Genomic DNA, 24,234 nt, shown 5'->3' with positions numbered 1-24,234 from the left:
TAGTAAGTGCATATAAGAGTAATTTTCTGCATCGGCTTCCCCAATATTTTTAGTAATATTTCTCAAAATAACAAATGCAGTGTTAAAAACCCAAAAGCTAGAAACTACCCTTTCCAGCACACTAATAAAGTGGTCATTTTTATTGCCAGATGACCTTTAGATAATGCCTATGATCCTGTGCTTGTATTTGTGCGGAATAAAAAGCCTGGTCATGCGATCTGGTGGAATTTAAAAGAACAGCGAGTCGGACCACTCGGCTGGAATGCTGGCATCATTTATAACGACATATGGTGACGAGAAATTAATGTAAACCGCAAAATCAATATGGGAACATAAGGTAGTTGAATGCATTTAAGTTTTTGCACTGGATGCAACTTCTACGTTGCAGCCAAGTAAACGCTATGAATGGCACTTTTGTTGCGTTAGCCATGTTTCAGATACAGAGATAAAATGAAATGCGTGATATAGGCTCGCTTGTAGAACGAGGAACGCTTCATTGTGTGCAGGTAGTCTTCAATATTAAGATGTAAAAGAGATAAGTGTGAGTAATTCAACATGTTTTGACAGCAGCCTTAGGGCCGCAGTAGTTTATAAGCCATGGTGATCGGTGGGAGTTCAGTTTTCTGAAAATCTAGCAGTATTAATAAATCTCATGCAAGTCGCGGTACGAAGTGATAATGTAGACTGTGATAGTGACATATTTCTGTGCCTAGATGACATATTATTCCGTCCTTAGGGGCTCCCACTCCTTGGTCTTCTTTAGCTTGCATGCTTTAGAAAAGAGTGGCTTGCTCTTGAGACCCACACGGCCATTTAAAAATACATGTCATTTCTGCGGCCGTTCCAATGTCTTTTGCTGTCAGATAGGCTTTCTTGATCTTTTCTAGCGCTGTTTTGTGTGGAAAACCTATGTACGGTGTCAATGTCTTATGGTGGCATGGTGCGATCTACTTTTTATCCAATGCCGAATATGAGTTTTCTTAGGTCCTCGTCCGATACGTTTGGCGCACCCCTTATCTCAATGTTGTTCACGCGTGATATATTGTTGAAGCTGTGATAGCTCTTTAGTGAAACTAGTTTTCTGGGTTCTTAATTTTTCGTTAATTGCTTGTCTTGCTGTCTCAGAGTATGTTATCATGCTGGCCTCAAAGGTCCTCATGCTCATGGCTTATGAATGCCGTGGATGTTTTGGTTTTTCCAGATTGGGTTTAAAATGAAAAACGTTTTGAGGAATCCATGCTTAAAAAAATCACGGTACTCTCTAATTGTGAAAATTGAGCGCAGCTTCATTTTACGATATATCGAGGTAGACAACTGGACGACTCTTAAACTATCCTTAAGAGTACAATCCATACCATTGCCGCAATCCTAGCTCAAGGCCTTTATGATGCGAACGCGTCTAAGCCTACAATGCAAACGAAGCAAAATTTCTGCTGACAGCGCTCTCATAGCCCCTAGCTCACACATTGATATTGAAGGCACGCCGCGTGAGGAGTTTCAAGAAAATATGCAGGTTAGCCTATTGTGCTGAGAATAGCTGGGGAACTGATTAGTGGTGCGAAATTGCGGTGGAGCCGAAAACACGGAAAGTGAAGTTTACATAGCAAAAATTATTTTGACTCACTTGGGAAAAGACGCTTTGGCAGAAATGGGCACTGATAATTTCCTTCGGTATTTTCAGCAATTTATGCTGCAATACCGCTCTTTTGAATATAGAAGGTATTGTGAAAGGAAACAAGTTCACATAAAATCAAAGGAATTAAATAATAAAAGAATAGACATGCGCCCTGTCTCTTTATTGCTGCGTACCAGAGGCCGCAAAAGCCTCGCTCCGTGTATTCCTCCAGAGATCGATGACTGGCGACTTCTCTTCTGCTCCTCTTATTGCAGCCTCCATGCGCTGGAGCTGTTCTGCAGAAAAATATTCTTTCCAGTTGCCACCCTTGCCTTCCCTCACGAAGCAATACTTGTTGCCGTCACCCCTAAAGCCATCCTTGCAAGTTACTTTGAGATTTCTTGCCACGTCATTGAATTCGGGACCTGAGTGTTTGTCAAGATCTTCAATCATCGTCTCTCTCATTTGATCAGCCTTACACCGGGTAAGTAGTTTTCGGCATAGCTCTTCGTCCATTTGGAGCTCACGGGCATAATCTTCTCCCAAGAAGTGGGCGAGCTTCATTACCATACCTTTCGTATCTTCGAGCAGGTTTTCATAGGTCACGAAAAACACGTTTGCTTCGTCCTTGATGGCATGCCCGGATATGACGTGATCAAAGTAGCTTCCGTAGCCGGCTACGTCATCGCTGAGGAATGCATCTAGAAGTTCATCAAACGAGCCATCCTCGAAGCGGTAGAGGCTGAGGTTGGTCACCATGTGAAACAATGATACAGCTACGTCCCATGGATTTCTAGCCACGTAGATGAACTTTCCTTTGGCTCTTATTGCCTCTTTTCGCGGTGGCAGATGCGTCTGGAAGAGCCTAAGGGGCAGGTTTGGCTCCCAGCCTTCCAACTCAACCACTCCAAGGTAGCGCATGTTTTCTTTGAACTCCTGATAAGAGCTCACAGGCTCTCCTCTCTTCAGAATGAGCTGCAATATGTAGAGAACCCAGTGGGTGCCGGCTTTGGGGTAAGAGATCACGACAAGGTCGTCTTTCCCTGGGCAAAACCTTAAGGCCTCCCTGAGGAGCTCAGCGTTGCAGTGCGGGTCCCTGGGAACGCCATCTATAAACTTAGCGAATGGCTTCCTCTTTGCCATGATTAATCTTCATATGGTCCACCTGCACAGAGTGTGATCGTCAATATAAGAATACCGATAAATTTAGAGTCCCTCCAACACGATCGTCACATTTGAATGGTTTAATTTCCACGCTTAGGCTGCAGCAGATCAGTAGAGAATAGTAGTTCCTCTTCGCATGAGTAAATGGCTAACAAATATGTGAGAAACTAGAGTTCCAACAGAACAGGTAGTTTTCAATAAAATAAACACGAAGTAATATTCTGGTTAAATTGTTTTGCAGGTGGCCTGTAACATATGGTACAGCAAGGAAATCTCACAAATAGGCCACTTCATCTTCTTTGTAAATGCTAGTTTTAAGTGTGTGTCGTCTGAGTTTGTAATGCTTTTGTCATCAGAAACAATGCGTAGGAGAAACCGGGCAATCAATGAGCGCCACATTAGATGGTCAGCGAGCTGACACCGCAAGACACGCAAAAAAGGCAGCGTCAAAACATTTTAATAAACGAGGTCAAAATTTCGATGAACTTCAATTTTTAGTCAAGCTTCAAATCCGCAAAGAATAAAGATTGCAGAGGAGCATTCCTAATGCACAAATTTAAAACCTTACAACCAGCAGAGATCAACATACATAGATGAGAGTTAGCATCTTTCAGGTGCATTACGGCGGCTGGCGTAATTTAAAAGCTCATATCATTTCTCAGTGTTTCATAACGCCGCTTTCTAATTTTTTTCACCATGCCCTACCACCTTGACCCGCCATTTCCTCCCTCAAACAACTTTTTTCAATTGACTTTTGCCTTTCTTTGTTGAATTTGTTCAACTAGATTGAAATTATGCCCACACCTCCTGCTATGATTTCTTGGGAACATTTAGCTTCCGCAATCACCCCCTCTTCCTTTCTCGCATTCTCTGAACTCGCCCCAATTTTCTCCTTTTCCTTCAATTTCCATTCTTTCCTCTAGTATTTCGTACCGACATGCTGCTTAATTCTTCTATCCGACTTTAAGGTCAACACAGCCAATCGTAGCATGCCACCTCTCACAGATGTACACACAACCTTGAAAGCCCAGGTTCGGTACTTCTCCACGCTTCACACTCCCCGGATTCCTTTCTGCTTGCTAGCATTTTTTTCTTTTCACAGTTTTGCACGTTAACTGATTAGTCATCTTTAGTAGTCATGGTTTCTGGCAAGCTTCAGCCTCCCCATCCCAAAGCTCTTCCCACTTCATCCCCTCCTCGTCCCCATCGGGCCTTCCTCCTCGGAGTGGAGACACTATATAAACCCCGTTAGTGATGAACGCTTTCCACACACGAAGACAAGTGCTCTTCTCGAAACTTTGGCGAGTACTTTGAGTCTTTCCCCATTCTTGTTCATTTATGATTGCCAAAAGCCATCTGCCTACCCTCTCTTAAGCATGCGAGGTAATAAGTTTATTCATAGCCATTATCAATAAGCCTGAAAATTGTATCCTTTTTAGCGACGTTTTGTATTTATTGCAGTGAAATTTTAGATGTAAGAAAATTGTTCTCAGAATTGATAGTTGTGTTATATGATACACGCAATGATAAAAAACAGACGGTGAATACTGAGTTCCATAAGAGCAAGAAAGGTAGGCATCTTGTGTGAAGAGAATATATACGTTTCAGCTCAAAGTTTTTACAGTATAAGCTGTACTAGTGCTGCTTACAAGGAAAACTCAGTTTTATTGCAACTCTTTGGAATTAATTTCTCAAGAACTCACAAATTTGTCGATATAATTTTCAGCTTTGTTCACAAATGTAAATTCGTCGAATACACATTGGGAGCAGTACGAACAAAACAATTGTCTAGATCTCCCTTGATTCGATGTGACAGTTTGTGAACGTGCGAAATGGCTGTAATGATTCCGCCTTCTGTATCAGGGTTATTTATAATGTTTGTGTCTTTGTTGTTTAGACGTTTTTCCAGCTATATATATTTCGCTTCTGGCGGAACAAAAAGGAGTTGATTGTCAGCTCCTTGTGCCTTTGTGTTCTTTCTTTGTCCTCTGTTTCTGTGCTGTTTTTCCTACTTTATTCTTTGGCAACCTGCCGAAGTATACGCCTTGACTCAGTTAATTTCTAGTTCTTTGAGCCATTTCCTTCCTTCTGCTCTCCAAAACCCTTCTTCGTTTGCAACCTTTTTGGTCAGAACCGCATTGAAAGCCAGGTTTCATACACGCCTACATTCCCCAGGATGTCGCAATGTTGTTTTGGCTGTTTCCCCCATAGCCCTTTCACGGTTTTCGCCTCTGCCGCATACTTCACTCCTGAAAAAAGGTCAGCCTACTGAGGATATTCCTACTGGCGGCGTGTATCCGAGCTTGCCCATCTGGCCATTATCCCAGGAGTTATCGCCAAGAACTTCGAGCAGAGTATGATGTCACAGATTACAAGTGGCGTACTATGCGGGCGACACTTTCGAGGAAACGGCGTAACACTGAGGCTTTGAACCGAGGCACTGTAATGTTGTTAGGCGATCCTGTTATTCCAGGGCAAACGCTAGGCTAGACATCTTGAAGCAAGGTTGCAAGTTTTGCATGCTGCCAAGCTTAGAAGAAGTGCAAAAACTGGCCGAGGAGCAAACATGAGCCGCACACTCTTCCTCGAAAATCTTCGCTGCCCTCTTCAGCGCTGGTGGCATTAGCCACCCCCCCCCCCCCCCCCAACGTGTGTGGGAAGCATCGACCCATGTTAAAGACATGCCGTGGTAAAAGGTCAATGCGTCCTAGCGTGGTAAAGTTTGAGGACGACCACGTGGACCACCTCGGAGCACTTGCGTCGTCGGGGTTTGGGCGTCTCGCAGGAGTTTTTCGCTCAGTGCCCGGAGTTGGATTGAGCACCAAACCCAGACAGGGTCAGCTGCCAGAAATTGGGCAACTCGTCGGCGCAGGTTTCAGTGGCGCGCATCTCGGTCTTTCTGTCCTTGGATACGCACACCGGCGAGCTGGTGAGCATCTTCGGCGCGTTGGAGAAAAGCGCAACGTCGTCATTTATGTGTTCGTGTAAATGCGTAAGCATGGCACCGAGCGTTCTCGTTACCGTGCGGCCGTAAACTAGAGAAAATGGTGCCTAGTTGATGGTTTCTTGGACGGCGGCGCAACCGTGACATAAGGTAAGACGTCATTCCACAATCTATACTCCACGTCCGCACACATCGAGAGCATGTGAGCAAGTGTCTTGTCGGGACGTTCCGTTGCTCCGTTTGTCTGGGGGTGGTAGGCTTTCGTCTTGAGGTGCTGTGTGCAAGTCTGAACAAGAATGTGCTGCATTAGCTCAGCGGAAAAGGCAGGACCTCGGTTTGTAATTTGTCAGAGTTGTAAGACAATCTTACAGATTACAGTTGTACGACAGTCTGATGAACGAAGAATTCAGCGATCTCGAAGGCAGGGACACTGTGGAGAGCTGCCACTTTCCACGTAGCGCGTCAGGTAGTAAGTAGTAATTATGATTACCCTCTTTTCAAAGCTAGATGTAGAGAACGGTCCAAGCAAGTCCATAGCAATTTGTTGGAATGAACTGGATTGGGGTGTAGTGGGCGTGAGAATACCAGCAGGCTTGAGAGGTGGAACCGTGCGTTGCTGGCAGTCTCGGCAGGTTCGCCCAAAATGCGTCACGGCGGCGGATTGAGCAGGCCAGTACTACCTTTCCGAAACTTCGAAATTGCCGATACGATGGCGAGGCAATTTTTTATGTGGCAGTGTAGTTGCCCTTCGTCTTGGACAAAGCAAGACTTGCGTATGCAATCACACATTGTTGTCCCTTCTGCAGCTGAACCAAAATAGCGCCCAGCCCAACATTACTCCCATCGGTGTTTACACCTGTGTCAGCAATTTAGTCGAAATGTGCCATAACGGTGCTGCCTGAAGGCAACGTTGGAGTCCCTGAAAAGCCTGCTCCTGCAGAATTCCAGAGGTGAATGGCACATCATTCTTGGACAAGCGGGTAAGGGGTGCAGTAATTTTCGAGATGTTTTTGACAAACCGGCGGTAATGTGCACATACGTCGAGGAAACGGCGAACTTCTTTCAGGTCCCGCGGGGCCGCAATTCGCAATGGCAACGGTTTTCTTTTTGTATCTGGAAGGACGCCATACCGGCTGACTACGTGTCCTGAGAACTTCAGCTCAAAAAGGCATTCTTCGGATTTAAGTGTAAAGCCAGGGACTTTATAGCTTGCAGGACCGTGTCTAGGCGACAAAGGCGTGCATTGAAACTTGAGGCGAAGACAATCACGTCGTCCAAGTATACAAGACAAGTGACCCACTTAACGTCGGCAAGAACAATGTCCATGAGCCTTGAAAAGTGCCTGGTGCGCAACAAAGACAGAAAGGCACAAGCCGGTACTCGTATAATCTGTCTGGTTTGATAAAAGCCATCTTATCGCGGTCGCTCTCGTCGACCTCGATTTGCCAGTACCCCGACTTCAGGTTCCTCCAAGAGAAATATTTGGCGTCGCAGAGCCGATTCAAGGCATCGTCGATTCTTGGACGAGGATAACATCTCTTTTGTGACGTTGTTCAGGCGACAGCCGTCGACGCAAAACCGCTATGTACCATTTTTTTTACAAGGACCATAGACGCTTTCCACGGGCTTTGATATGGGTGGATGACGTCGGTATCCAGCATTTCCTGAACTTGAGCCCTTACAGTGGTGCGTTCCTTAGGGAAAATGCGATGAGGTGGCTGACGAAGGGGACGGACAGTGTCATCTGTAATGATGCAGTGCTTAACGTGATGTGTGCGTCCGACGCATGCCGACACCGCAAAGGAGCTACGGTAGTGGTTGAGCAGGGTCCGGAGTTTTTGACATTGGTGAGGCAGGTCCGTATTGTTGTCGTAGTTCAGGTCAGTGGTTAAACTATGCGCGCACTTAGTTTCTTTGGTAGCTCCAAGATAGGTTCCAGTTGTGCGTTAACTAGGTGTATGTGTTCATTGCTGAAGTTGGTAGGCAAAACATCAACCTTCCCATCGGCAAGGAGAGCAACTGCCCGGGCAACAGCAATGCCTCTGTCCAGAAGCAAGACCTGCTTGCTCAAGACACCTTCTGTTGCTTCGAGTGTCAGTGTACCGGCGGTCACCATGACACTAGAGTTTGGCGGCACACTCACGGGCTCGTTAAGAATATGTAGTGGAGCTGGTAATGTGCTGTTGGTTTGAAGGGCATTCTCAGTCGAAAACTCGACAGACTTCGCCTGCAGGTCGATGATTGCGCTGTGTTCAGTTAGGAAGTTCATACCATAGATGACATCACAGGAGCACTGAACCAGCACGGCTAACATTGCCAGGAAGGTTTCCCCTTGCACTGTGACTCTAGGCGTGCACATTCCCGTGGGCTCAATCAAATGGCCTCCGGCGATACGTATCTGCGGGCCGCCCCAACTGTTAGTAACCTTCTTGAACGCCGTGGCAAACTGCTCACAAAGCACGGAATTGTCGATGCAAGTATCTACAAGGGCAGTGAGGTCGGTTCTTTCGACTGAGTTCTGTAGGTTCGCCGTAGGTGACGTCGTGTTTCGACAATGTCGAGGTGTTCGGTCGCGGCTTTGGTGCGTCGAAGGGGTGCTGTGTAGGCGATTGGCGTCGGACTGACGGCGGGTATTGTCGGGTCGTCTTGGCGTCTGGTCGGCAGGTTGCTGAGTCGCCTGGAGCTCCGTGCTGCGTGGACGGAGCGGATAAGTGTCTTGCGGCATTAGAGGATTTTTGACTTTGCGTCGTAGAGCAGCCGCACTTTCAGAGGCTGCTGCGTCTAGTTTCCCCCACGAGGACATTAGGATATGACATTCCTATCCCACAGAATAGTCTAATACTAAACATTTTGTGTATTGCACACCTTTACCAGTAGTGCAACCGGATCACGCTCTAGAACAACTGACAATTTTTTACGTAGATTTTATTGTCGTCGCAAGCTCCAGTACAGCCGTGATGAAATAGGTGGCTATGTGTCACACCTGTCGCCCGAGCAACGACATGTTGATGGAAATTTTTTTGAGGAACACAAAATCATGTGCTTCAAAAAGGCAGGGAAACGTGCTTTGACAGAAAACGCCAAAGGTGACAAGTCGATCATAGAGAATAAGGTTATGGCATGAACAGATCTCAACTTTCCTAATTTTTTTCTCGATGGCTTATGTTGGTTTCTTCTACCCTCGAGCAACTCGTAGTGTATTTTGTGTAAAACGTAACCTAGATAATAAGGCTAATAGAACATGAAGAATGAACTTTGGTTTGTAAATGTGTGCTGGATAACTTGTCTTGTTTGAAACGAGAACTGATCGTTCATATTTTGGAAACAGCTTCCGCGCAGTGCAAGTTAAGCAGGACAAGTAAAGTTTTTTGGTTTATAAGCAAAAATAAAATGCTTGGTCTCGTAATCTTGTTGACTTTTTCTTTTAAGATGTGCTTTCGACACTAATTTTGATTCAAGGACCAGAATACACTCCATCACAAAGCGTCCCACTGTTAGCGTAAATTTCCAAGTAGGAGATAGATTCATGATTTTGTTGTACCCGATTTCTACCGTATGTACACGACGGCACCCCTTCTTCTAACTTGAAAAGGAAGTATTTCGTTGCTTCAAGTAACAAAGTAGAAGCATTATCCTACACTATAGTTAACTGTACCTAGTCACGCTTATCTTGTTAACTCTCACAGAAGATTCTTTACAACGATTTACTGCGAAGATAAACCTTCAGACCTCTGAATAAAAAGACTTATGTGTTACAATATTTTGTGCTTTTTCGAGCTATGGGGGAGCGCATTTCATAAAGACGGCCTTTATCAGGGGGTCAAAGCAGGAGTCCTTTGACTTCTCAGCATTCTGGGGTGCATAAAAAGAAGAGCAAGGTTTCGGACTAGTTGGTAATGCATTTAAGGAAGAAACAGCGCAATGAAACACGGACACACGAAGAACGGACACACACGAGCGCTGACTCACACTGAAGTTTATTTTGAAGAAAAGATGCTTAAATAGGAGACATGCGAGGGTGCTTAACAGGGCTGCTGAAGCGATAACCGCCAATCAGTGTGGTCGCGTCACAAAATTTCAAAAACAGCAACGAATGAAGTGATAAAAAACGGTGTAAAGGGACGCAAAAAGGTGGTCAGGTGACAGTAACAATAACAAGACCAATGGGGGGGGGGAAACATTAAAACCATGAGAGACACAGATGTGAAAATACAGGTGAAACATAAAAATGAAAGACGTACAAGCTTTAAAAGCGTGCCCAAAAAGGGGAGGGGGAGATAAAAGCGGTAAAATCTTAAGACGCAGCGAAGGATAAAACAAGATAAAGGCACTACCAACAAGGGATAACAGAATCATTAGGCTATAGGTTGCACAAGAAAACTTAAGTGTTCATCAGGCCACCCAGAAAATTTAGCTCTTTTTCCGACAAGGGGAGGAATGCAGTGCTCACGCATTGTTCACCAGCTAGCCCAACATGATAGAAAGCTGCATGACTTGATTGCTGAGACGGCCGTGGTAAAAATTTTCCGATACGTTGACGACTATCTCGTCCTTCTAAACAGCAGCCAGGAATCTTTCACTTCAGCGGTGTCGCAGGCCCTTTCCTTATTTGACCGATGCTTGCCTCTCCCTTTGACACATGAAACACCCAACGATCAGTCGATCAGATTTCTTGACCTTAATCTCCAATTTTCCGATAACCACACCTGCTGGTCTTACCAACCTAGAGGCAAAAAGCCACTCCTGCCATTCACGTCAGCTCACACAAAACTTGTCTAGCGGGGCATAGTAAAGCTGGGCTTCCAAAACGCGCTGCAAAAATCATGTGAGCATTTATTCCTGGACAGCTTCAACAACCAGACCAATCGTCTTTTAACAGCAGGCTACCCTTTGCATCTGCTTGTATCAGTAGCCGGCTCCATGATCAAGAAGCCCCGGCCACACCTCGGACCTGCTGCTTCAAACGATAACCGCAGAAATTTTGTGGCAATGCCCTACCTCCACACCATCGGCCATCGTCTAAAGAAAGTCGCACAGCGCGCCGGCGTGGATGTCGTCTTCACGGCTCCCAACAAGCTTTCCGCCCTCTGTTCCCGAGGGTGTAGGGTGGCACACTCTGATCAATATGTCCCCTGTGATTTAGAAATAATTTACTCCATCCCAGTGTCATGCGGGAAGAGGTACATCGGTCAAACGGGAAGGTGCATCAATATCCGCCTACAAGAAAATCAAAACAACGTAAATAGTATAGCAATTTCTGGGCACCTGGCTAAGCACTGTAAGAAGTGCAAAATCACAGAAGTCGACACTGAAAGAATCTGCACCCCTGACTTTAATCGCTGCACCACTATCGGCAGAGGACGAGATAGGTTGACGAGGGAAATCCTAGAAGCCCTCCAAATTCATCAAGCTGGTGAACAATGCGTGAGCACTGAATCCCTCTCCTTGTCGGAAAAAGAGCTAAATTTTCTGGGTGGCCTGATGAACACTTAAGTTTTCTTGTGCAACCTATAGCCTAATAATTCTGTTATCCCTTGTTGGTAGTGCCTTTATCTTGTTTTATCCTTCGCTGTGTCTTAAGATTTTACCGCTTTTATCTCCCCCTCCCCTTTTTGGGCACGCTTTTAAAGCTTGTACGTCTTTCATTTTTATGTTTCACCTGTATTTTCACATCTGTGTCCCTCATGGTTTTAATGCTCCCCCCCCCCCCCCCCCCCCCCATTGGTCTTGTTATTGTTACTGTCACCTGACCACCTTTTTGCGTCCCTTTACACCGTTTTTTATCACTTACTTCATTCGTTGCTGTTTTTGAAATTTTGTGACGCGACCACACTGATTGGCGGTTATCGCTGCAGCAGCCCTGTTAAGCACCCTCGCATGTCTCCTATTTAAGCATCTTTTCTTCAAAATAAACTTCAGTTGTGAGTCAGCGCTCGTGTGTGTCCGTTCTTCGTGTGTCCGTGTTTCATTGCGCTGTTTCTTCCTTAAGTGCATAAAAAGTACGGGTGCAACAGCAGCCAAATTTGTTTTAACTGAAAATGGTCGCGTACTAGTATTTGCTTTTCAATTTATGTGCGCTGTTGTTCATTTCCTTTATAAAAATTCGTAGAACTGTGTTTACTGATTTGGTAGTTTTCACGGAATTCAAGAGATGTAAATAACCTTATTTTCATCTTGTTATAAGTTTCAGCGCAACAATACACAGATCAGAAGACAAACGGTGCAAGAAACGAGCACTTACCCTACGAGACGTGGCATGTAGACGAAAACCCTGCGCCAAGTTCGACGGCCACAAAAATGACGCTTCCGCCTGTAGCACAACAGATAATGTGCTGGCGTGTACTATCTTCTCTGCTGGCACCTGTTTCGTGACGCTGTGCGGATGCGTTGCTGTTTTCTTTACCTCCATATCCTGTACCGGAGTAATTTACCAGAAACACCTGCGCGCCCACAGCTCAGCTTTTTCTCGCGACACGGATGGGAAGTTATATTCCGAGTTTCTTGTGAGATACTCTATTCCTGGCTTAAAAAAAATGAGTTTTAATATGCACTACTCGGAGCTATTGACACAAGTTAACGATCTGACCCCTCGCGTATCCGCTTCTAACTTGAATGGCATTAACGCCAGTACTTCTAGGAGTAATAAATCTCAGAAAATGTTACAAGTTGAATGTTGACGACGACATAGTCTGAAGGCTCTACAAAGGCGCTCAATAATCATTGAGTCAAGTGAAGACACTGCACTCTGTACTGATAGCTGACTGTAGTGCAAAAGTGGGAATCAAAGAGGGAGGCGTGCAGGCTATTGGAAAGCGTAGAGTTAAGTTTATACGGCAGTAGTCACTTTCGGAAAAATTGAAAATAACGTTATGTTTATCTTCAACATCAAGAAACCTATGCCAACTGTGAGGTAATAGCGTTATCATCCTAAAACTGCCTTTTAACCTTTTTTGAATGTTAGGCAGTAAATTTAGCATCATGCATAGCAGTGATATTCAGCAATTGGGCCTGCACTTTGACGATTGCTGTCCTTTGCTACGTTTCAAACGAGGGCGCATTCTGCCTTGTTTTCGCTAAGAAGGAACAGTGGCAGATGGTAAGCACTTTTTCTGTATGTCTTCTAGATATCTCGGTGAAAGCATATTAGAAATACCGGTAACGCATGGTGAAGGTTATTCATACCAGTGCATTTCTTAGCGTCTAGGATTAACTAAAGGATTACTATGCCTTCAGTATTCACCTCATCATAACTGGTTGATTCAGACAAAACTATTTACGTAAGTGGCAAAGTGGCGTTCCCACGAGAAAAAATATCGGCTGAAAATTCTTGTGGGAAGCATTTGCCAAAGGGGTGCTAATGATGTCATTTACCCTTGGGGGTTCAGGTTAATGAAGCTAGGTGGACGAAATAGACAAGAATTGAAAGCTTATGCGTAAAAAAACATAAAAGCGAAGGCAAAACAAAAGACTGCTACGGTAGGAAATTAAGAGCAAGTTGTTTGCCTTCCGCGACCCATGTTTGTCGGATCGCTGCATCTTTTGTAAAGTCTCAGCCTAGAAAACGATGCGAGAAACACAAGATCGCGCGAATAACCCACGGAAATTATTTTTGGATGTTGATTAGCTGAGGGCATACTAACCGACAGTCATGTTTCATACGGGCAATTTAACCTTCTTAAGACAATTTTTTTAGGAAGTAGGGGACAGACCGTGCAGAAGAAACCAGCACACGTGGAAACTCGCACTGCTTGTTGATTTGGGAATAAGCTTCGTCCCGTGTAGCTGCCGAACAGATTTGATATAAAGCTATTTCGTGTTTCAAGTTACACGATCATCGCCAGAAGATCTGAATTCTACCGAACGCAGTAAGTGGCGATGAAAAACCGCCGAATGACTCCTTGGTCAGCTCAACTGTGCTCGCAGGATCAAACAGTACCGCAACATGTGTCCTACTCCTGAGACGCCAGCGTCCTCGAGTGAGCTACTAAGCCTGTTCGAGTCAACGAAGCCAACAGCACTTAAATTGTTCGATGTCGATTGTTTACACACCCCTACATTTAATAGTATTGTTCAGAAAGTCTGTGTATTCCACCTTTCGCTTTACCTCTAGTTGGTTTAGCCGGTACTCTTGACTCCTGGAATTACCGCTATGTCTTTTGTATAACGAACCTTATCTCTGCTACACTTTCGGCTCTGTCTGATTCCCTTGGTTAAGACGCCAGAGTAGTTCACCAAGTGTCCAGCCCTCTTTAGTTACATCCCCAGCATTCTGGAAGAAAAAGTTTGAAAATCAGAAAAACGTAAGATACTGTTATAGAACTACTGAAGGTAGTGGTCCAGTTTTCTGATATGTAGCAAAATCTTTGTTTTTACGTGTTTTTTAATTCGTATTAAACAGTTAGGACTGCCATAAAAACAAACGAGGAACTCTTATGACGATAGCAAAAACGTTAATAAAAAAATGCAAGAAACTCCTGGGGAGATTTGCGGATATATTGAGTGTTATAGTGAAATCTCAGGTTATACGAAAAAATTTCATTCATAAAAAGATTCGCGGTCAAAGATGCTTTCTTTCAGAATGATTGGGTATGGTTCTACACACACAACAATTCTGGAAAAGAGAATTTTGCACGGGAAACTGTTTATGAACGTAATATCTTCATATAATATAAGAATTCACTATAACCTCAAATATATCCGCACATCTTCCAGGGCCTTCTTGCATCTTTTTCTATTAACGTTTTTGCTATCATCAAAGGCGATTCTTAAAAATCACGTACTGTTGGGCAAGTTGCTAACTGTTCATCTTCAGTTACGGGCGCGAAACACACACAGGCACAGTCCCAACTACCTTCCTTTTGTTTGTGTGGGTTTCGCACCTCTAATCAAAGATGAAAAGCCTTCCCCGTTTTTTTTCTATGGCAGTCTCTATGCGATCAAAAGAAACACTTTAAAACAAATATTTTGCTACACATTAGAAGAATGGGTCATGATATTCAGCCTTTTCATAACACTATCATACAATTTTAAAAATTTCCAAATGTTTGGCACGAAATGATGCACACGTTTTAGGTAGAGACCTTCAAGTTAAATTCTTTCACACTCAGGAAATATCCGCCGCTATATCATTTCGATTGAAATTGTCAATTTATTCTGTGTCCGGGATTATTAACGTCCATGCGGATATATGCAGTAAAATGTCTCATCGGAACCATAATTTCAGCCCGAACGTCCTATTTTTATGTCGCTTGTCCAGCTTATGTCCATCATGCCTCAGACAATTTGCGGCTGGGACAAATTTGTTATAGACTTCAATATCGTTACTGAAGCATTCAAAATATAATAAGGATAATTCGTTGCTATAGAAAGTGCCAGGTTGACAGTCTCTGATGATGATGTCGATGATTATGAATTTTTATGGCCCAAGGGCATCTATGGACAAAGAGCACCAAGACACAAGGTATTTTCTTTTTCTCAAGGTGGGGTCAAAGACCCATTTCCCACTCATTTCACTCTTGATATGCCGAGCTCCAGGCCAGAAGAAAGCTTGCACCTGCTGTATCACCGGTGGGTACCCGGCGGCACAGGGGATCGAACCCCGCACCTCCAGCATGTGAAGCGGATGCTCAACCACTTGACCACCACTGCGTTACCGTTTATAATCTGTACTACTGTACTGTTTATTTGCGAAACACTTCGTCTCTTTTAGCACTTGTTCGCATGAAATGAGCCGGAACCGCTTGTTTCGCAGTCCAGTTTGATGACTAAAAAATTCACTTGTGTTGTTCAGGGAATTGAAGATCGTGAAGAAATTCTCACCTAAGGTGAGAATTCTTTGTGGTACCAAGTTGTTGCCTTTTGCGATTTTTCCGCATACTTGGCTTACCACGCCCTTTTTCCAAACACAACGCAAAGGGAACTTTCACTCAGCATATTCTTCTGACGAAAAAACGACGTGCGATGCAAGTAAAAGAAGGTTCCGCACACGTTCCAAAACGTGTAAGGCATTCAGGATGAGAAAATATAAATCGCTGGTGCTCGCCTTACTGAACTGTTGATTTTCAAGTATCGTGATCTTATACCACATTTTATGGGCTGGAGTTTACAATTCCAGGTAATCACTGGATGTGATGTTTGTTCTACATTCACGGAATGGGCGCTGAAACACAAAAAGCATGAACGAGGACACACACGTTCGCATTTGTTTGTCCTCATGCATTCACTCCCGCCAGTCACTATGGAAGTGCTCCATGTGGCGCTAGAATTTACTAATAAAAGGCCCTGGCCGGGACCGGACGATGTCAGCTACACGGCCCTTTCTCACGTAAGAATTAAGTCCAAGGATAAATTTCTCGCAGTTTGACACCTCCTGTCAGGCCGGACGCCTTGAAAAGTGCTGGAAACGTGCGCGTGCAATACCTGCCCTCGTGACTGAAAATCCATATACTTACTTACACGCCTACCGTCCCATTGCCCTTCTAAGCTGTGTCAGAAAACTGATGGAGAAAATGGTATATTCCTGGCTTAACTGGGACATGACGAAAAGGAGAATTTACCCTTCCACCGTGTATGGCTCAAGAAAACAACGCCGTAGAATTGACAACTTTATTGCCCTTACCATCTGCGTCAGATGCAGCAAAGTAGATCGCACTGTGACCATTTCTCTGTTTCATGACGTGAAGGGTGCTTTTGATAAAGTCACACATGAGGCGATTAATACAGCCTTGCAGTCATTTGGAATATGTGGACCAATATAAAACTGAAGTATGACTGTCTTCAAGAAAGATTGGGTTTCAGGTCAGCAAGTGAAAACGACCGTCCTGCATGAGATGCATCGTGTAGTACGTCAGAGGAGACTTCAAATCCTACCCTGTTCCACATCTGTATTGTTGCCTTAGAGAAATGCTTGCCCTCTACTGCTGAAATCTTCCTCTACGCATAACAGATCTGCTTGTGGTGCTGCAAGCGTAAAGGACGCATTGCGCATGCACGAATACAAAGGGCAATTGAGTGAATGGAATTATTTTCCTGCAACAGTGGTCCCGTCATGCCCCCCGATAAGTTCTAAGCAATTGCATTTTCTAGGTGTGATATTTAGCGCTATGTGTTTAAAGTTGCTAGGAACCAATTCCACGTGCAACAGGCCAAAATTTTCAAGGTGCGACCCTTCACAAGTCGCACTCGTGCTCTCGAGGTGTACAAATTGCAAAAGAAAACTGTTCATTCACTTCCATATTTCATACATTTTTGACTATAAGAAGAGGCTGCTCAACACATTCATTACTTCATTACTATGGATTTATGAAGCACCCATTAAAAGCATTGTGCTCTGCAGTCTCCCAGCTCTTAAGAGTATCTGAAAAACAAACGTCAAACTCCCCGAAGCCATGCAAGCGAAAGACTTGAGGACCTCTTTTGAAAATCCGCCTCGGTCTTTCCAAGAACGCCTTCACAGTGGGTGTTCTAGCAGAAACCAAACGTCTGTTCCTATCAGCGCTGCTAGCTCAGGAGCTGCTTTGCGCTCAGGTATGGTTTGTGCGAGTAAGCGTAGCCATCCACTTGCAGTGTACTGCATAAATGAAGTTCCTGATCTTCTCCTGTCAAAGTACCAGCGGGTTGACACGTCTTTCTGACTACCCTGAAAGTTCGCTGCATGGCAAAATCAGGACATCAAAACACGTTATTAGGAGGAAAATCCAGAACCCCCGGGCCAGCACCTAAACATCTTGCCCTTGAGCATAGTTGTGGATGCTATAGTGCGCTCTGCCACATCTACAATCATGGCTCTGCAATTCACGTCTTATCAGCAGTTGGCGTCTAGATTCCATCAACGCGCACAACTTCGGTGACACTCACTCACTGCACTTCGGCTACTGCTACCGAGCTGCCTGCTTTGCAAGCAGATCTTGCTTATATTCTCAAACAACTCTCTGAGGGCACTGTACAGGGCAGCCCGCAACAGTGCTAATGGATTACTCCGATCAAAAAGACGTCAGTATTTCCAAGCAAGGTTTGTGGCGTCGAAAGGGAAGCCAGCTAAGTCCTGGGATGTTGTTAATCGCTTACGAGGCTGTGCACCTAGGAATGTGGCTGATTCCATTTCCCGTAACTTTAAGGCATTATCTCCGACACTTGCTGATGAGTTCAATGCCTTTTTTTCGGCTGCTGGTCTGGCTGGGCATTCAAAAGTTCCCAGTCTACCATCTCGTAGCATGCAATCTGTGCTTGAATCAGCATTTCTGCCACCTTGCACCGAAGACGATTTACGTTGCATTCTTTCTGGCATCAGCAGGCGAAAGTCTCCAGGGTGGGACGGTATCTCAGTCGATACACTATCCGGAAATTTTGAACGAATAAAGCATGTCCTGCTCGCGATTATCAACGGTATAATCGCCACCCAAATTGCACCTGAGGGCTTGAAGAAGGCGGTGGTTATCTCTATTTAAAAGAATGGAGTAGAAATAAAGTTGAAAATTATCGTGGTATTTCGATCCTACCATGCATTGCGCTTGTTTTAGAAAAACACATTTCGACGGTGATGGTTAGTTTTTTTGAAGCTCATGACGTGTTCTCTGGCAATCAGTTCGGGTTTATTAAGGGTCGTGGTACGCTGAACGCGCTTGATGAACTATGTGATCTTCTAAACAGCTGCATTGAAGAAAATGAATTTGCCTGTGCTTTATTTTTGGATGTGTCCAAGACGTTTGACACAGTTATTCATGCTGTGTTGTCAGATAAACTCCACAGTTATGGGTTTAGGGGTCCTTTTCTAACTCTTCTTGTACGCTATCTATCCCATCGTTCACAACTCGTTGCAGTAGGTAAATTTAGAAGTGGCCTGCTGCAGATTAAATCCGGCGTTCCTCAAGGATCTATACTTGCACCTATTTTGTTTAATTTATATGTCAATGACTTGAGCTCTGTCTGTAAAATGCGCCGTGTTTTTCAATATGCTGATGATACACTCTTAGTTGCTAGACATAATGACTTTAAGGCGGCATTATCTCTCATCCAACACGACAGCGAGCTGGTTATAGAATGGTTCAGCAATAACTTAATTAATGTTAACAATAAAAAAACTCAATTAGTAATTTTCACAATTATTTAAAGAGAATTCCTAATGAAGTGTCTATTCGTTTGCACAGACCAAATTGTGCCCCATGCAAATGCCCTTTAATTATACATGTGTCAACGGTCAAATACTTAGGTGTATTCTTTGCACAATCTGCACAATTTTTTAATGTAATTGTTTTTAAATTTTGATCTGCTCTATCAAAGCGTTCAAAGTACAAGGGTGCGTGCCACTTAATCTATTGCTGTTATTCTTGTGCTTAGGCTGATGTCGATTTTCAACGCACGAGTCATGCGATGTTTTTATCTCGGCGACGGCGGTGCAAACAATTTGGATCTCAAAGTTAGAAACCTTGAACCGCCGGCCGATTCATTTCGGCGTTTGTTTTGCGCGTCAAATGAGAAAACGCCAATTATATTTTTCGATCCTTTTCTCATTGTAGCGGCAGAACCGTTTCCGCAAACACTTAAGTTCCATCGAAACATAAATGTAGAAGTGCTGTTTGATCCTTTCTTCTAATAGCCAAGTCACGCTACTTGCTTCTTGTTTATGAGTAGCACAAAGAACAGCAATTCGAGGCTTCACAGAACAGCTAGAAAACCTATGCACCTTTTTTGTTGACACATTCTTATAGAGGCTGTACGATTTATTGATTCTCCACTCACCTTAGGAGACTTTTGCTGCACGTCAGCATTGTGTATATGCCAGCACCAAGGAAACAGCAACGTTACGTCTGAATTCACCTGGGAAGATTCACTCCTTGTAGTAAGAGGAAGCAACGCTCTCTACTGTACCGACGTCTTTGATTGCATCGCCAAAATTCAGCGGATATTTGAAAACATCGATGGTGAGCTTGATCAGTGAACAACAAAACATTTGCAGAGAAATGGCCTTTGGGACTCAGGGATTGCTGTGTTAATGGTATAAATAAGAGCAGACACTCATAACGCCCCTGCCATTATTGATTTTTGGAAGCAACAAGCAGATTGTTCTCCCTACACCTCTAGCCCACCCAGCAGGCGCAATCCACCAACATCTGTATCGTCAACCTTGCGCGAGGTTATTCAATGTTGATTTCAGTTCACTCTTGCCAGGGACGGCTTTATTTTTAATTGGCTAATATAATATATTGCCTGAAGCTCTTCCAATAAAACTTTAAAGCCACGAAGGTTTACAAGCTTTAGGACCGGAAAGCTCAAAATTCCATGCAAGCGCTCAAGTTTTCTTTTTCTGAAGTAGCATTTAGTGCCTTTTTCCCCGTGTTTGCGCCGCGTTGATACGGAATGTTATCTCATCATATTATCAGTAACAAAGAATAACCAGCTTATTATTTAACGAGGCGAATGAAACAGTAAAATATCCTCGCACATTCAGAGCTATTAGTTCATATTTGTTTTCAGAACCATTTCAACAAGCCGCGTATAAGAGCTACTCGGGATGTCCTGTGCGAGATTAATGGGCACTAGATAACTAAGACTATTTCCTGCGCTTCTCAGCGTCCCTGTTTTCGAAAATAAAAAGTTATTTAGGTTTCCATTTGACTCGCGCAACCAATCAACCTGCTGGCTAATTAAAGAATAATTTTAAATCATTGGCATTACAAAGAGTTAAAATCTGCTGCAAAACAAATATTTTAAGTATACTGTGGCCTGTCCTCTGCAGTGTTGCTTTTTTTATACAAATAGACCACTTGATTCTCCGTCGGTGTAGATGGTTCCCCAGAGGCAAAATCCACATTTCGTGCTGAGAAATGCTCAGATAAATATCTTCAGACGCTCAATCCAAACTCGCGACATCACCACCAGCATTGACACCGTGATCACTACTTCGAAAGAGATAGCAGTATAACCTCGCAATAGCTATCCGCGCAAAAATAACTGCTTAGCACTCCGCAGTCGCCTTGTGAAAGCGGCAGTTTTATCTCCTTTAGATTACAGATATCTGCTTTAAATGTCAGTAGCATATTTCTTGAGCGCCGTAATATATATATATATATATATATATATATATATATATATATATATATATATATATATATATATATATATATATATATATATATATATATATATATATATGCGTACAACCTACTATGATAATTTCACGAGTAGCAGCCTCAGCAGTCTTGTTACTGCATTTGTCAGTTTTCGCGAAGGAGGCTCGTAACAGTGTTGAGCAAGTTTTCCCGGAGCTCTTTCCTCGATTGGGAGAAAACAGGCACGTAGTCATAGCCACATGCGACGGATTTTGGGATTTCTCAGGTTTTAACTGGATGCAGAGGCTTGAATGGCCATCCAGTTGCTGGAAGCTGCCTTATAAAGCGTTCCGCGATATGATTGAAAAACATTATTTGGACAGCGTGAAGACGATCGTCATAGTACCAGACCTTGACACGCACGTGTAGGAGTGAATCGAGGCAACGTTTGTCAATGAGAGCACCTTTTATCTCGTCGACTGGATTGTGATCACCGATGGTGCGCACAGAACAGGCAGCATGGATCGTGCTATATGGCGCATGTACGGCAAAAGCTTAGCATGCAAGGAGCTGGAAAACAGTGGTAACCCCAATCGTGCACCCAACAAGAAAAACAGGACTCTAGAAATGGATTGCTATTAAACCATTACTCCCTGGATTGCATAAGGAAGTCTGTGGACAAAGCAACTGTGGCGAAACAGGGGAACCCTCTCAAGAACAGTGCCCTGAAAGTCGGGTGCTACCACCCGTTATTCACCAAAGAGGATTTTCCCTGCAGTCACCCAGGATCTCTCTTAATTAGGGAAGCCTTGCTTTTATATAATGCTACGTTTTTGTTGAACTTGTACACGAATGTGAAAGATATATACACTGATTTATCTAGAAGTAACACTGATATTTTGTTAGACATCTGTACAGCAACAGACTATGTCCTTCGTAATAGCAGACTTTCTCCAGTGGTTTACTTCACGTACGAAACGTTCTACACAAAGAAAAGTAAAATGCGGCTTGCATCTTTGTTGAATAAAGTGTTAGAATCGAAGGGAAATTTCACCCTATTAGTCACAGCTCTCGTCTTCTGTTAAATTGTGCTAGTAATAGCAGATTTTCTGGAATTTAGGTCCTCGATCATCCCCACGATGGTAAACTCTGTGATTTTCTCCTAGCGTCTTTCTATGCCATTTCGTCACCCATACCGTATACCAGACGCTGGGTCCTGAGCCGGAAACTTGTGTGCGGCGTTTGGCTCGTAGCCATTCAACCACTCTCCAATAAATTAGAAGTGAGCTGACGTCACGACTTAGCATTCCATCAACAGCAGAATGTATCGACAGTCTGGATGAATTGGAAGACGCCCTCGATGCCGGAAAAATATCCCTGTGTGTGGTTGCAGGACCAGCCGTGTGGTACGATCTGAACAATAACAACACAGTCACTGCACTTCACGCAAAACTACATTCACAGTACACGAAACGAACGAAAGAGACGCAGCTGTTGACGAAGAGCAGCAGAGATTGCCGGCTCTGCCGGCGATCATGTGGTTGAAAAACGTCTATGTACTGCGGAACGGCCATCTCATTTGCATCGTTCAGCACTAGACGTTTGCTGACAGTCCACATGTGCACAGACTGTGCTCGTGCTAGCCATATTGTAAAAAGACAACTGAAGAGGTTTCGCCACTCGATGAGTTTAACGGAGCCGAATGTGTGAAACTGGCAGGTAAAGCTGGCGAAATCGTTTGCGCTAGCATTTGATATGGTGATGTAATCGCCGACTAAAGCAGCGTCGGTATTCAGGCTTCTCTGCAAAAGGCAGCGACAGGCCGAGGTCGCAATTATGACGACACGTACGGCGGCGGTAAGATTCTAGCGATGAAGCGATTGTTTCAAGGAAAAAAAAATGAAGGTCGTCGAAGGATACGCTCACGAAGCACTGTTTGGCGGCATCGGCAGACGCAACGCACAATGTAGATGGTGGCAGCGGACATCTGAAATTTCGGCAACAATGATGTCACCACAAGTTTTCTTTTATTTTTCTAATGAAGTGATGAGAAGCCTGAACACGGTCCTTGTTTTTGCCGGTTATTACATAATATCTTTAAATGGTAGTGCAAAACTAGTTTAATGCTTTACCTAGAAGTTTCATAGATTCAAATTCTCAAAAAACCTCCAATTATAAAAAAACAGTTCTCTTTTCCTTTTAGAAAGAAAATGTTCGTGATTGGTGGCGTTTACAGCAGACGGTGCCACAAATCCGCCACATTGCGAGTATTTTGTTCAAAACTGAATGAGGTAGGCCTTGGTGCAAGCTGTGCCATTCAATGCAAGAATAATCTGTCTAGAATAAAAGAAGTTCGGCAGCCAGAATCAAGCAGAGTGAGCACTCGCTCTAACTACTGCCACAGCTGCACGAGGTCCGCCTCCTGTACTAAGTGGTTTGATTAAAAATTTCCATCATTTATTATCCTTTAACGGCCCTGGGTTGGTCATTAGATAAGTGGGGAGGGGGGTTAAGAAGTAAAGTATTCACGTGGTCATACAAGTATAAAGCTAAATAAAAAGCACTTAGGCACGTTAACATTATACATTATTATTAAACCATGGTTATTGAAAGGGCAAAACGAAAAAAAAAGACGAGAAGAACACCCATGCGATTGATTTCCGCATATGTTTACAGTTCAGTAGAAAGGTTCATATGCACAATTATTACAAACACTAAGAAAAAACATGCTAGAGAAAGCAGAAAATATGAGATTATCATGGTCTTAGGGAAGAGCTACAAAGCAAAATTCGCGTTTCATATATGAGTAAAGCAGAAAATGTTAACCGATAAGGAGATAATTTGCCACACTGAGCTGATATTAGTTGCCTGAATTCGGAGTTGTCACGTTAATGGACTCTGGAATCGAGTTCCATTCTTCAATGGCCAAGGGTAAGATATACTTATTAAATGCGTTTGTCGAACCAGTTATGCGTTGCACGCTCATAGAATTGAAAAGACGACGTGATGTTCGTACAGGTGGTACTAAAAGGAAGGTTCTCAGGTCAGGGCAATTAAAATATAGATTGCGGAATATTCACAGCCGAGAAATCTTCCCTCGGTGAGCTAATGTTTCAATGTTAATAGATAATTTAATGGCACTAATGCTAACTCCTCTATCATATTGGGAACAGATGAAGCGAGCCGCCCGATTATGGATGCTTTCAAGTGATTCAATTAGATATTGCTGGTGAGGACTACATATTGCGCTGGCGTATTCAAGTTTCGGTCTAACGTACACCTCGTAGGCGAGTTTTCTGATGGAACAGGTGGATAAAGATAGGGAACGCTTAATGAAACCAAGTGTTTTGGATGTCTCTGCCACTAATTTCGTGATGTGTTCAGACCAGATGAGTTTATCGGTGATAACAACACCTAAGAATCGGTACGATTCAGCACGTGAAATGGCAATGGAGTTTAGCGAG

The 24,234-nt window shown here is 43.8% G+C and overlaps 1 protein-coding gene across 1 annotated transcript; it reads right to left on the bottom strand.

Moving 5' to 3' along the window:
• Positions 1-1,790: 1,790 nt before the first annotated feature.
• LOC144134859 (sulfotransferase 1B1-like) lies at positions 1,791-12,023 on the bottom strand. Its single transcript, XM_077667670.1, has 2 exons — positions 11,965-12,023; positions 1,791-2,780 (listed from the first exon to the last, which is right to left on the bottom strand). Exon 2 carries the CDS (start codon positions 2,756-2,758, stop codon positions 1,796-1,798), a length of 963 nt encoding a protein of 320 aa, XP_077523796.1. The 5' UTR covers positions 2,759-2,780; positions 11,965-12,023; the 3' UTR covers positions 1,791-1,795.
• Between the last annotated feature and the right edge of the window lie 12,211 nt (positions 12,024-24,234).

Source organism: Amblyomma americanum, chromosome 5 (genome assembly GCF_052857255.1).
Source record: "Amblyomma americanum isolate KBUSLIRL-KWMA chromosome 5, ASM5285725v1, whole genome shotgun sequence".
In the NCBI taxonomy this organism is placed as follows: domain Eukaryota; kingdom Metazoa; phylum Arthropoda; class Arachnida; order Ixodida; family Ixodidae; genus Amblyomma; species Amblyomma americanum.
Note: the sequence above shows the minus strand (reverse complement) of the source record. Positions and strands in the feature narration are given on the sequence as shown.